Raw genomic sequence first — 13,200 nt, forward strand, 5'->3', positions numbered from 1 at the left:
CAAGCCCACCCCGTACTGGGCCAGTCGCGGGCAGCATTGTCCCTCCGAGGTGACATGGACCCGCCGCTTGCTGTCCCGAATAGGCTCAACCGCGAGTCCATGTTCGATTCGCCTCGAAAACGCGCACCTCTCGAGACGGCGCACCCAAGAATCGCCAGCCAAACCAAAACCGCCGCCGATCCCACGCCGACAATCCGCACTGAAAATGGGTAATAGCTCATGATGGATCGGCCCCGTACCCTGAATGCCGGCCCCAGCAACGCGGCAACCCCTCGCGGGCGGCCGACTGCTGCAGACGATATGGAGCTCCTGGCCGACGACACCACCATCCCAGCCGACGATCCGCCGCGCGAGACCATGGACGAGCCTATATCCTTCCGACGCAGGCAGCAACAACAGCAGCAAACACAACGAGAAGGTGGCATGTTCTCGCCGCCATCCCTCCTCATCCCCGGCCTGTCTGGCCGGGGCGGCGCATCCTCCTCGAGCAGGGGCAGCAGCCCAATCGGGGGCTTCCGGTCCCCGCGCGACCGCGGCAGGGGCGGCGGCGGGCCCAAGAGCGCCGACACGCTGGGGCCCCACGATCACTGGGCCGCCGAAGGGCCCGGGCGCCGGGTCGGGTACGAGGACCTGACGGCCATCGACTGGATCTTCGAGTACACAAAGGAGCGCCAGCGGCTGCGCGTGCTCTCGTCGCAGTCCTCGGGGCTGCTCGGGTACATGCCGCAGCTGCTGGACGCCAGCCAGGCCTGGGTGATCCTGGTCGCCACGGGCATGGCCGTCGGCGCCGTCGCGGCCGCCATCGACGTCACCACCGACTGGCTCGGCGACCTCAAGACGGGCTACTGCGCCGCGGGGCCCGACGGCGGCGCCTTCTACCTGAACAAGGGCTTCTGCTGCTTCGGCTACGACGAGTGGTCCAAGTGCGTCGGCTGGAGGCCCTGGGCCACCGCCCTGGGCATTGGCTCGGCTGGCGGAAAGTGGTTCATCGAGTACTTTTTCTTCCTGCTGTTCTCGGTGCGTATGGCAGCCTGCGCCCTCGCCCCTAGCACGGCACACCTGCGTGACGATTGCTCGCGACCAGGACTGATACCCCGCTACCTAGTCTACCTTTGCGCTTGCCGCCCATGTGCTTGTCAAGGAATACTCCATGTACGCCAAGCATAGTGGTATTCCCGAGATAAAGACGGTATTAGGAGGCTTCATCATCAGGAGGCTGCTGGGCACCTGGACTCTGATCACCAAGTCCCTTGGGCTTGTAAGCGCCCCTTCTGTGCGGTCTATACCACATCATGGCCTGCATTTGTTGACCAATCTTGCGCCCCTATAGTGCCTTGCTGTTGCATCTGGCATGTGGCTTGGCAAAGAAGGCCCCCTGGTGCATGTCGCCTGCTGCTGCGCAAACATTCTCAGCAAGCCTTTTACCAATATCAGCCAAAACGAAGCCCGGAAGCGCGAGGTGCTGTCTGCGGCCGCATCGTCGGGCATATCAGTGGCGTTTGGCTCGCCGATCGGCGGCGTACTGTTCAGTCTCGAAGTGAGTAGTCAAAGGCTTCCTACACTTGATCCGGCGCCTGGATCCCTCGCTAACCTGGTATAGCAACTTTCGTACTACTTCCCCGATAAAACCATGTGGCAGAGCTTCGTGTGCGCCATGACTGCTGCCGTTACACTCCAGGCTCTCGATCCGTTCCGGTCTGGGAAGCTGGTCATGTACCAGGTCAAGTACAGCTCGGGGTGGCATGCCTTTGAGCTGGTCCCGTTCGCCCTTCTTGGGATTATAGGGGTAAGCGCTCCTGGCTCTCTACCTGCGCCAACACCACGTGCTGACAAGGAGATGGACGTCTGCAGGGGGTATACGGGGGCCTCTTCATCAAGGCCAACATGAAGGTCGCTCAGTGGAAGAAGACGACAGCCTGGTTACCAACCCCGACCACACAGGTTCTCGTCGTAGCACTATTGACAGCTCTCATCAACTACCCAAACATCTACATGCGGGCGCAGAACTCGGAGCTCGTGTCATCCTTGTTCATGGAGTGCTCCAAGGTCCTCGACGACCAGTTTGGCCTTTGCAAAACAGGCTCAGCCTCTGCTGCCAACATCGTTCTCCTCATCTTTGCTGCCATGCTCGGCTTCATGCTGTCGGCCATCACCTTTGGGCTGCAGATCCCCGCAGGCATCATTCTCCCGTCCATGGCCATCGGCGCTCTCACCGGCAGGGCGGTTGGGATCATCATGGAGACGTGGCAGCACAACCACCCCAACTTCCTGCCCTTCCAGTCCTGCGAGCCTGATATACCCTGCATCACCCCAGGCACGTATGCCATCGTCGGTGCGGCCGCGACGCTTGCGGGGGTGACCAGGATGACGGTGTCGATTGTAGTCATCATGTTTGAACTCACGGGTGCTCTGACGTACGTGCTCCCTATCATGGTCGCCGTCATGCTATCCAAGTGGGTGGGAGACGCCTTCTCCCGGCGCGGCATCTACGAGTCGTGGATCCACTTCAACGAGTACCCTTACATCGACAACAGCGAGGAGACCTTCATCCCCGACATACCGGCGTCGCAGATCATGACGCGGATCGAGGACCTCGTGGTGCTCACGGCGGCGGGCCACACCATCGGCAGCCTCCAGCGGATCCTGGACACGCACCCGTACCGCGGGTTCCCCGTGGTGTCGGACCCGCGCGACGCGATCCTGCTGGGCTACATATCGCGGGCGGAGCTGGCGTACAACCTGCACACGTCGACGGGCCCGCCGCGGTCGCTGCCGGCCGAGACGGAGGCCTTCTTCTCGCACCAGCCCATGGCGGACCCGCGCGCGACGCTGGACCTGAGGCCGTGGATGGACCAGACGCCCCTCACGCTCTCGTCGCGCTCCAGCCTGCACCTGGCCGTCAGCTACTTCCAGAAGCTGGGGCTCCGCTACATCCTCTTCAGCGACCGCGGCGCCCTGCAGGGGCTCCTGACCAAGAAGGACGTCTGGTACGTGCTCAACGGCGCCGAGGAGACGCGCAGGACCAGCAGGCTGCCGCGCGACGCCGGCGTCGAGACGGGCATCACGCGCGAGGATGGCGACGGCGAGCACAGGGGCCTGCTCAGGGGCGACGAGGACAGCCGCGACGGGGCGACGAGCCCTGGGGCGGACGCGGCCTCCATATTATAGATATAGAGTACAACACCAAGGGGTGGTTGGTGCTGAGTGCCGCTCGGCAGATTGCTTGGTTCACTCCCATTTTCATGCTGGACAAGAGAGAACCGTGGTATCTAGTGAGATGTTTAATACCTACTGGTTTGAATTCATTGCCTTCTTGCCTTGCGTGGCTGTCTTGATTATCTTCAAGCTTGTATTCACTCGCTTAGATTCTCATGGGACGTGAAATGCCCGCGTGGGCCCAGTGGCAATGACTACGTTGATGCTGGTAGTGACGAACACGCACGGGTAACCACTGCCATCCAGAGGGCGTGTGTTTGTGTTACGCGTCACCTGTTCGTTGTTCTACCGGCTATGTCACCCGTTCACTCATGTTTTGCATTGTGAATGCCGAATATTCCAAGCGCCGATGTCCGAAGAGTTACTACCTACCTAGGTAGGTAGGTACCACGCCCACCACAAAAAGGGCGGCGGTCTTACACGGGAGGTCCCAAAGATTCAGTGAAATTTTTAATGCCGTAAGCTGTCCTGTTCTTTTTTTTCTCGTTATCATTCCTTATTGCTATTGTATTTTTATTCGTATCTCTTTGTTTTTCTTTTCAGTTCCGTACCTATTATTGTTCCTATTCCTCGAACGAACTGCCATTTCTTTTGCGGTGGGCGTGGGTACCTACCTACCTACCTATTTCCCACAATTCGGTCAGACAACAATCGAGAAATGTAGATCCCAGCAACAGAGCAACAGAACAACAGAGCAACACAACAACATACACACGGAGGTATCGCCGATCGCTGGATGCAATGACGTCCAAGTTCAAAGTAGGAGACAAGGTTGAGGGTTTCTTGATGGGTGAGTCGTTTCCATCTCCTACTGAGAGACAACTCCAGGCGACGCCCGCTGCTGTTTCGATACGAGCCATTCTAACACCAAAAACTTCTAAATGGAGCAAGTGACCCCAGCTACGTGTACGTGGTAGTCGTTTCCTGTCTCAGGAGCGCAGCATTTATATTCACAGCACTTGTGCGCGCCGACTGACATGCCGGGCTCCCCGGCCATCTGTCAGGTCTCAAGTTTCGAGCCATTGTCACAGCAGCACCGGCTCAGGGCGGGAACCAATGGACCGTGGAGACGCGCGAGGCTCTCGGAGCATACAGCGAGAATGGCGTGAGTACACACACACACACACACACACACACACTGGTCAGCCTCGTGCCGCTATGCTCGAACTGCCCCGCTTTGTCTCTGGTTCTCAAACGAAGCGAAGCAACCTCGCTGACACGGGTGGAATTGCAGGTCGCGGTCGTTGAGTGGGAGACGATTGTTGCGAGGTGCATGACTGTTTACTCGCACGAGCTGGAGACGTGGAAAGCGTGGGATGGCTGTGACTAGGAGAGTGACAAGATGGTGCTCTCTCCAGTCAGGCGGATTTGACGTTGGCTTGGCCTGATCGTCGTCCAAGATTCAATGCATTGGCGTTGGCTAGAGCATGCACGAAGTGATGTGTTGCTGCATTAGGCAATTGAGTGGGGCGCAGGCCCGTTGGGAACATGGAGGGGAACGATGGCCCGTGTAACCCCTGCATGCATCAACTGACCGGCGCTAGGAAGGGAAAGAGGGAAATTGATTTTTTTTTTTGAAGAAAAGGAGGGGGCCAGCAGCGGTCAAGGCATGCACCTCACCAGGTGATGTCAGATGGGCGGGCAGCAGCAAGCTGGCAACATTTTAGCAGCAACTCCATCCACTCCACTGCGCCCAACACGCATCACCACAGCAGCGGCCCGGGCAATTGACTTGGTTAAAAGGCTCATTAAAGGGCTCATTAAAAGACTCATCAAGGGCCGTTTGCCTTTCTCTGCTCTGCCGTCCTACAGTGTATCTAGCCCCGTTGTTTTTGGCTCGTCGTCCCCGTCGCCAACGTCCCGCCTCCTCGTCGTGCGCTCCCCACGGTTGGCTATGGACCAACCACCACCCGCCGCACCACCCCGCTGAAGCCACCAGGGCCTGTGCTGGGCACCCACGATGCAGCTGCAGGCCACAGGCCGCACTCTGCTCTACCTGACCGCCGCATGGGGCCTGCTGCCCCAGCCATGCCTCGCCCGCGACGCCGCGTCGTGTGAGGCGAGGACCGTCAACTACATCACACACTCCCTGCCCCAGCAGTGCCTGCGTACCGCCTGGTCTGCCACCGCGGCCACGCCCCTCCCCGCCGCAGGCGCCCCGTCGTCGCTACCTGCACCCGGTTCCGACGCCGCTGCCGCTGCCGCTGCCGCTGCCGCCGACGAGAGCCCGGACGATGCCCGCCTCCACGAGAAGAGGCGGCGCGACGAGGCCGCTGCCGACTCGCAGGACCTGGCCACCAGCTCCTTCATGTCCTTTGAGGAGTGGAAGGAGCTGCAGCTGAAGAAGACAGGGCAGGACCCCGCCGATTTCAAGGGGCGCAAGCACCACGAACGCGACCGAGACGATTACGCGTCTTCGCGCAACGACTTTGACAGCATCGGCGACGATGGCGAAATCAACCTCGACTTTGTCGCCCTCTCAGAAAAGGTCTCGGAGATCACGGTCTCGGGTGGCCGCAGCGATGGCTCGTCGGTCGCCAGCCACGACCAGCAACTGCAGACAGCGCGCGACGCCAACGAGGACCTCATTATGCACGACGGGTACAAACGCAGCAAGGACGCCGGCAAGACGTGCAAGGAGCGCTTTTCGTTCGCCTCGTTCGACGCCGGCGCCGCCGTGCTCAAGACGGGCCCGCGCACAAAGAACGCAAAGGCCATCCTGGTCGAGAACAAGGACTCGTACATGCTGCTCGAGTGCTCGCAGAAGAACAAGTTCGTTATCATCGAGCTGAGCGACGATATCCAAGTCGACACGGTCGTCCTGGCAAACTTTGAGTTCTTCTCAAGCATGGTCCGCACCTTTCGCGTCAGCGTCAGCGGCCTCTACCCCGTCAAGCTCGGGGGGTGGACGGACCTGGGCACCTTCGAGGCCCGGAACCAGCGCGACATTCAGGCCTTCCTGGTCGAGCACCCGCAGATCTTCGCAAAGTACATCCGCATCGAGTTCTTGACCCACTACGGCAGCGAGTACTACTGCCCCATCTCACTCGTGCGCGTTCACGGCACTCGCATGATCGACTCATGGAAGGAGGCCCAGGGCGGCCGCGACGACGACGACGAGGCCGGCATCGACTCGGTGCCCCATAACCAGCCCGATTCGGCAGAGCCCGCAACGTTACCGCAGCAGCCGCAAGAGGCGGTGTCGCCTACATGGGAGCAAGAGCCGCAGCCGCCGAGTCCGCGCCGGTCTGTCGCCGACGCCGCCAAAGCGACCACTACAGCCGTCACCACCGCGGTGGGACTCTCGCCCTGGCGCCCTGTCTTTTATGAGTTCACTCGCCTGGACGTTTGTGAGGTGCCAACGCAAACGGTGGGTCAGAACATGGCTGCCGACGGGCAACGGCCACGCCTGGCATCATCCCATCTTGATCACCTCTCCGATGCAGCATCTATCAGCGACCACGACCATCCAGGCATATCCCCTCTTTCCTTGCCAGCATCCACCGCAGCCGACTCGCTCTTTAAGGAGCATTATTCGCCACCGGCGAATGCATCGCTTGCCGACCCTGCCGCATCTTCCTACCCGGACCCGGCATCCTCATCGTCGCAACTTCACTCTTCATCGTCGTCATCACCGTCACAGAGGCCAAGAGACGCCCCACAATCGGGCTCGGCCCCTCACCGCGCCCGCCCCGAGTCTCCGCATTCGGGCCAGCCCAAAGCCCCAACCTCAGTGTCCAAACCGTCGTCGCAGGTGACCAACAGGGCCTCGGCGCCGGCGAAGGCCTCGGGCGCGGTACCGTCGTCGTCTAGGAACCGGACCGGCACCAACACAGGTGCCGCCGCTGCGCCATCTCCGACCGTTCAGGAGAGCTTCTTTAAGACAGTGGCCAAGCGGCTGCAGCTGCTCGAGTCCAACACCTCGCTATCGCTACAGTACATCGAGGACCAGTCCCGGTTTCTGCAGGAGGCCCTCATCAAGATGGAGCGCAAGCAGATCTCGCGTGTCGACGCCTTCCTCGACGGTCTCAACCGCACCGTCCTGGCCGAACTGCGCAGCGTCCGCCAGCAGTACGACCAGATCTGGCAGAGCACCGTCATCGCCCTCGAGTCCCAGCGCGACCAGTCCCAGCGTGAGATAGTCGCGTTGAGCTCCCGCCTCAATCTTCTGGCCGACGAGGTAGTCTTCCAGAAGCGCATGGCCATCCTGCAGTCCCTCCTCCTGCTGGCCTGTCTCGGCCTCATAGTCTTTTCCCGCGGTTTCGGCGGGCCCGGCGCCTCCACGTCCTCCAACATCGTCGCCTCGTCCGCCTACCGCCCATGGACAGCCTGGCCCTCGTCCCCGCCGCCGTCGGCCGGCATCCCAGGCATGACCCCCATGCGCGAGGGCGCAGACGACTCACCGCTGCCATCGCCATCGCCCTCGCCGCCGAGGCGCGGGAGCACTCCGGGGCGGTACGATCCTAGCACCCCGCGCGGGCCACGTGGCACTCCCGCCCACATCCGCCTCCACAGCATCGCCTACTCAGACAAGACACTGCCCCTGACGCCCACGTCCGAGTACGGCGATGACGACGGCCGTCGCGGCAATGCCACCCCCTCCATCCACGTTGTCGACGAGAGCGGTGCCAGCAGTTTCTTTGAAGACGCGTCCAGCTTCGAGCTGCTACACAAGTCGGACGGCGACAGGGACGGAGACACGTCAACCGAATCACTTTACAGCAGCGACGGCATCGTGCCCGCCACTGAGGTCCAGCCTGGGATTGAAGTCAAAGAGAGGACGCCTCCGCCAGAGGAGGAGGTCGTCGTTCCTGGCAGCCAGGAAGGCGAGGCTGTTGCAGTGGGTCAAGAGCCGACCCCTGACGCATCCGGCGACGACGAAGAATCAGGCCCGCCCCTGACGCGGACCGGCATGGCTCAGTTTGGGGATGCGCGCAAGCCGTTGCCTGCTCTGCCTGAGGACCCCGACCCGAGCTGAAGGGGTACGAGGCGGGGGGAGGGCTCATTCCTCCCTTGAACTACCTAGGTATACCCTAGACGACTCATGATTCTGTTTTCGCTGCCTTGTTTCTGCACGCACCGTATACCCATAGCGGGGGTCTTTGAGGAAGGCATTTTGTAACAAAACAACTTTGCCCTATTGGCTATCAAACTGCTGTACCTATAGTTTCATTCTCGAAAATCTCAGGGAGCACGGGCCTCCTAGTATCAACCCAAGACTAGATGTTTTCTGGCCTGAGCTTTTTGCGCGCCTCATCTACCTGTAGTGATCATTATCATATAATATCGTCATCGAAAGCAGCGTGATCCAACCACGCACTCGTCTTCCTCAACCAAGGCGGGGGTCGACACCAGCACATGTTTGGACGGATAGGGTTCAGCCGCCGGTCCACGGCGGGCCACCGTTGACCGCGCACCAGAAGTCCACATGCCGCGTCGGGCTGCCCGTAGATATGCATGTACAGTAGGTCGGACCAGCCCAGCTCGTGGGTTGTGGCGCCATCGCGACAACCGCCGACGGGAACGGCGGGAAAAGAGGCGACGGATGGTGCTTGCGGCCAAGTGCGGCTGCCATCCACGCCTGCTGAAAGAGAAGTGTCAGATGGATGGTCAACTACTCTGGGAATACCATAGCTCGATGCCTCATAAGGGTTCTTTACAAGGCCTTGGCCCGAGTACAGCACATCACCTCACTAGAATCCATGTGTGGTTCCCATCCGACCTACATGAAGACAGCTGAAGCAAGCATTCACTCCGACTGCGCAATCAGTCCGAGATTCATCGTCAACGAAATCAACTACAACCGAATCGAATTCCATCAACTAAAAGAGACTGCAATGAAACCTGGCTCTAGAGCAAAGATCTAGGTACATACATCGTCACAACTCCTCCATTATTGTCAATGTATGCGGCGACTTTCCGTGGGACATCCAGACCGCGAAGCCCTCAACAGCATATCTCCACGGCATAGCCCAATGTGTGACGACACTGCCAGCCAGCACATCCGCACAGCCAACGTGGACCAAGAACAACAGAAAGTTAAGGAGAAAGAAAGACAAATGGCAAGCTAGTCAGGGTCTCTGATGTCTGCGTGGGAAGGATTGTCCATGAACAGTTGTCGTGTCTTTCAGACAATTAGCGGCCGACACGCTGAATTTGTGTTTTTTCATGTTTTTTTCCTCCTCGAGTCCCTGGGGGCACGCAGCCATTTTCAGACACAGGGATCTGCAGGAGTATGCGAGAGAAACAAAGGCAGAAAGCTAGAGATTATGGGCATCGGAGGATAACTAAGCGCCATATCTGATACCAGATGCTGATCTTCAAGAGGCTCGAGGCGGGTGTCTTGTGGAGGTGCCCGATCGAGTCGTTGAACGCGATGATCCGAGCAGATTGTCCTTAGGTGAGAGTTACTGGTTCATATAGAGTTGCTGCATCGATGTCTGCATCGACTTGTCGAAGTCGTACTCCTCAAGCGCCGCCAGCCTAGTTCCGCGGTCGTACTGAGAGCGGCGGCGGCGCTGCTCGTCACGGAAATGCTGGCCTGCGTTTGGAGTAAAGAGTCCTGCGCATATGTCAGCTGAAGGGCTTGGTCCTGTTTTCAAAATACTACATACCGACATGCTCTGCATTCTCGCAGCTTCTCTTCATCTTGGACTGATTGTCCGGCTCTGGGAACTGCTCCTCGTCTCCGGCCATCTCAGGCATTGGGCCGTTGGAAGTGAAATACAGCTGTCATGGCTGGTCAGTAATGTCATACTTGACGACTGAAGGTGCCCCACATACCTTGGGCCTATAGTGAGCGGCCTCGAGCATGACCGAGCTGTTGCGGAACTTCTGCACCAGACAGTCCTTGCCTTGGATGGCTAGTGGTTGACTGTTAGCGCTGCAGGAAGAGAAAACCGATCAAGAATTGCTACCCACTGGCATAGGATATCTCCGCGACCTTGTCGCTCTTGAAGCAGTTCCTGGGTTGCACGTGAAGGTCAGCATCTGACACGGCGTGGTGGTTCACGGGCAGACACCGTACCAGCGTTGGTTTCCGCGAGCGTTGACAAACTGCAAAATTTCGAATGTCAATCGCGGTGCCACAGTGCAAAAGAGTCAACACGAGAGATAGGGCGGCTAACGTCAATGATGTCTAGGGGCTATTGATAGCAGGAGTTTGTTAGCAAGTGCGTTTTTGATCACATTTTCACAGCTAGAAGGTGACCAAAACTTACGTCGACGAAGTTGATGAAGGCATAGCCGACACTAGAGCAAAACGATGTCAGTCATGAGATGTGGCGTTCCCGAGCCAGCGTGTCAACTTACTTGCAGTCGTTGGCGAAGTCGATGCGCAGATACATGAAGTCGTACTTTCCCCAGCTTGACTCGTCGACAATACGCTTCAACATCGCCTGGTCGACCTTGTTGGGAATGTTGCGCAGCATGATCTATCATAACTGTGAGTCATTGGAATCAAATTCGGTGTGTTCAGCAGTACATACCGTTGTGCGAACATCAATACCGTCTCGGATCCGGTTCACATCGACATGATTGTGATGGCCGGCGGCATTGTAGTAGGATGACCGGTTCACCCGCATTGCGTTCTGGCGACGGCCATCGTGTCGAGCAAGCCCATGCATCTGCCTCGGCGACATGAGGTCTTGCTGAGAAGAGACGACAGTCTGAGAGGACGCCGGACTGGTGTACAGCGGTGTGAGGCATTGGTAACTGGACATGCTCGGTGCCGGAGGACTCTGCGACGGAAGCCGATTGAGCATGTATGGGTTTGCCATCGGGAGCTGCCTGAATACCAGAGGGTGGAACAGAGGATACTGCGGGCTGAGCGGAAGACCGACATGGGGCGTCGCAGGCTGAGCCGGAGTTCCCATCGAAGAGGTTGACTGTGGTGTCTTGGCCGGTGGAGCTCCCTGGTAGCTGTCACCGCCATAGTCATGAAATGAAGACTGCCTCACAGGAGTTGCGAGTGGGGTGACAATGGGTGTCGCGACCCCGGCATGTGAGTTGCCCTTGTGGAAAGAGATTAAAATGGTGACTCCCTGGATGTGGTTGTTAGAAATGCGCACACAGAGCTGGGAATTATCATATAGACTCTCTCACCTCGATGATGGCTCCGTTGTACTTGGATAAGGCTGCGAGTGAGGTGTTGATGTCGGCGTACTCGAGGATCGCCTCAAAGGTTCCCGGCTCCACATTGGACACCTTTTGCAGAGCAAAGATGTCACCCTCCGAGCATAGTGGCCTGAGAGCAATCGACTCCACATGCAGCTCATTCTTCCCCGCTCCCTCGCCAGTAGTGGCGAACACGCTGAGCTGGCCCTCATGGTTGATGGGGGCATGGATGTTGCTCTGAGTGATCTAAGTAAGCAGACAAAATGTGGTATGAGCAGAGGATTCTTCATGGCAGAGAGGATGCAGGACTGTGCCAGACTAAAAGGTTGAACTCATACCTGAACGAACTCTGTAGGCGACACAAAGGCAACGATCCAAGTGGCACCGCCCAAGAGAACGTTGCGATGAACCAAACAAGCATCTCTGATGTTGGAGAATCGGATGTACGAAGCCTGGCCTTTGACGACGATATGCTTCGTTCCCTGGCACGGTAGTCCGTGCTCCTCAAGTCTCTGTTCAGGTGGTTAGAGCTTCTGGGATGGCCTTGGAGATGTCCAAACTCTTCCAGGAGGGCTTACCGATAGAAGGAGCTCGACGTCGGCCAGGGTGACTGGCTGAGTTGACGACGAGAAGACCAGGCAGCGAGAATAGTGCAGGTCTGTGCTGAGAATAGGCGAGACAGAGAGGGCATGCTGAGGGTTGGCGCGGCTTGGGGTCTTGGAAACTGTGCCCACCGTCGAGTCGGGTGAGCCTTGAGCGGCCAAGGGCGTCGCAAAAGGGCGGAAGGCGGAAGCTGTTGCCGAGAGTTTCTGCTCCTGCTTGCGTACAGGCGTGTTGGTGGAAACAAACGGGTCTTTCTCCAGCTGAGCTGGATCATTGCGGTAAGGGGAGACTGAAAGCTGCTGGGCAGTGTAGATGGCTTGCTCGCCGTCCGATGTGCTTGAAGTGATGATCCTGATTAGCTTGGCCGACTTGGCCGAGTTCTCTTCGGGGGAGAATGCAGTGAGACGGGTGTCCGGGGTGCCATCATGCTTGTATGAATCTGCACCGCCGACCGAGGAGTGAGGGGAAGGCGGGTTCAGAGACCCTTCTCTCGGCTGGGTCTGGGCCATGGTGGGCAGGCTTGCGAGGCGCCAGGAGAGATTCTCTCGACAGGCTCGCTCAGGAATTGCCGACGCAAGAACACCTTCGAAGGGAGAAGCTGTGATCGCAGATAAATCTGTGGAGGGAAAGACAGCACCTCTCGGCCGAAGCGCTGTCGTCAAAGAAAGAAGAAGTTGATGGCTGGCTCAGCGCTCAAAGAGCTGGGAGGAAGGTCTGGTGTGAAAAAGTTGAGCGGGACCGCGAAACTATGACGAGAATAGAATGGGCGAGAAGAGGCAGAAAGAAGGTGGGAGAGAAGGGTACAGGAGATCCAACAGTCTCACGCGGCGCTGGCTGAGACGGCAGGGTGCTGTTTCTCTTCTTGGAATAACCAAGGACCAAGAAGGGAAGGCTGTGGAAAACAGGCACGAAGATACGAATATCCAAGGAAGCCGTGGTGTTGCTCCTTCCTAGGTGTGCGAAGTGAGGGTGAGGTGAGAGATGGGAGAGGAAGGCAGGGTGGTGCCAGTCAACGCAAAGCAGGGAAGGTGCGTTCGACCCGGCGCAGGCAGGCAAACCAAATTAGGGAAGAGCACAGGACCCCTCCCAAGTTTAGGACGAAATTCTCCTTTGTGGGCACACCTCATGTAGTCTCTCTGAATAGGAGCAGGAATATGGACCCCTCCGAGGGCTGGGACGAGACGACGGCGTTGGGCATTCTGGGGTCCTATAGAATTTCGCCTCGTCACCTCCTGGGCTACACATCTGGCCCCCGATCTCGGGGGG

General features: G+C 58.5%; 4 protein-coding genes across 4 annotated transcripts; 3 read left to right on the plus strand and 1 right to left on the minus strand.

Annotated features, from left to right (window-relative positions):
* The first annotated feature begins 60 nt into the window (after positions 1–60).
* GGTG_08136 (chloride channel protein 5) lies at positions 61–3,309 on the plus strand. Its single transcript, XM_009225973.1, has 5 exons — positions 61–1,017; positions 1,106–1,258; positions 1,331–1,537; positions 1,601–1,786; positions 1,852–3,309. Exons 1-5 carry the CDS (start codon positions 220–222, stop codon positions 3,166–3,168), a joined length of 2,661 nt encoding a protein of 886 aa, XP_009224237.1. The 5' UTR covers positions 61–219; the 3' UTR covers positions 3,169–3,309.
* A 648-nt stretch (positions 3,310–3,957) lies between these two features.
* GGTG_08137 (hypothetical protein) lies at positions 3,958–4,546 on the plus strand (the record flags this gene model as incomplete). Its single annotated transcript, XM_009225974.1, has 4 exons — positions 3,958–4,006; positions 4,108–4,122; positions 4,221–4,321; positions 4,451–4,546. 4 exons carry the CDS (start codon positions 3,958–3,960, stop codon positions 4,544–4,546), a joined length of 261 nt encoding a protein of 86 aa, XP_009224238.1.
* Positions 4,547–4,866: 320 nt separating this feature from the next.
* Positions 4,867–8,531, plus strand: GGTG_08138 (hypothetical protein). Its single transcript, XM_009225975.1, has one exon. It carries the CDS (start codon positions 5,177–5,179, stop codon positions 8,192–8,194), a length of 3,018 nt encoding a protein of 1,005 aa, XP_009224239.1. The 5' UTR covers positions 4,867–5,176; the 3' UTR covers positions 8,195–8,531.
* A 702-nt stretch (positions 8,532–9,233) lies between these two features.
* On the minus strand, positions 9,234–12,443 carry GGTG_08139 (hypothetical protein; the record flags this gene model as incomplete). The annotated part of the gene is made up of 12 exons (XM_009225976.1): positions 9,234–9,778; positions 9,831–9,945; positions 10,000–10,079; positions 10,138–10,181; positions 10,244–10,272; positions 10,344–10,361; positions 10,437–10,467; positions 10,528–10,649; positions 10,704–11,258; positions 11,320–11,577; positions 11,670–11,843; positions 11,910–12,443. 12 exons carry the CDS (start codon positions 12,441–12,443, stop codon positions 9,624–9,626), a joined length of 2,115 nt encoding a protein of 704 aa, XP_009224240.1. The 3' UTR covers positions 9,234–9,623.
* Between the last annotated feature and the right edge of the window lie 757 nt (positions 12,444–13,200).

Source organism: Gaeumannomyces tritici, assembly GCF_000145635.1.
Source record: "Gaeumannomyces tritici R3-111a-1 unplaced genomic scaffold supercont2.4, whole genome shotgun sequence".
Lineage (NCBI taxonomy): Eukaryota > Fungi > Ascomycota > Sordariomycetes > Magnaporthales > Magnaporthaceae > Gaeumannomyces > Gaeumannomyces tritici.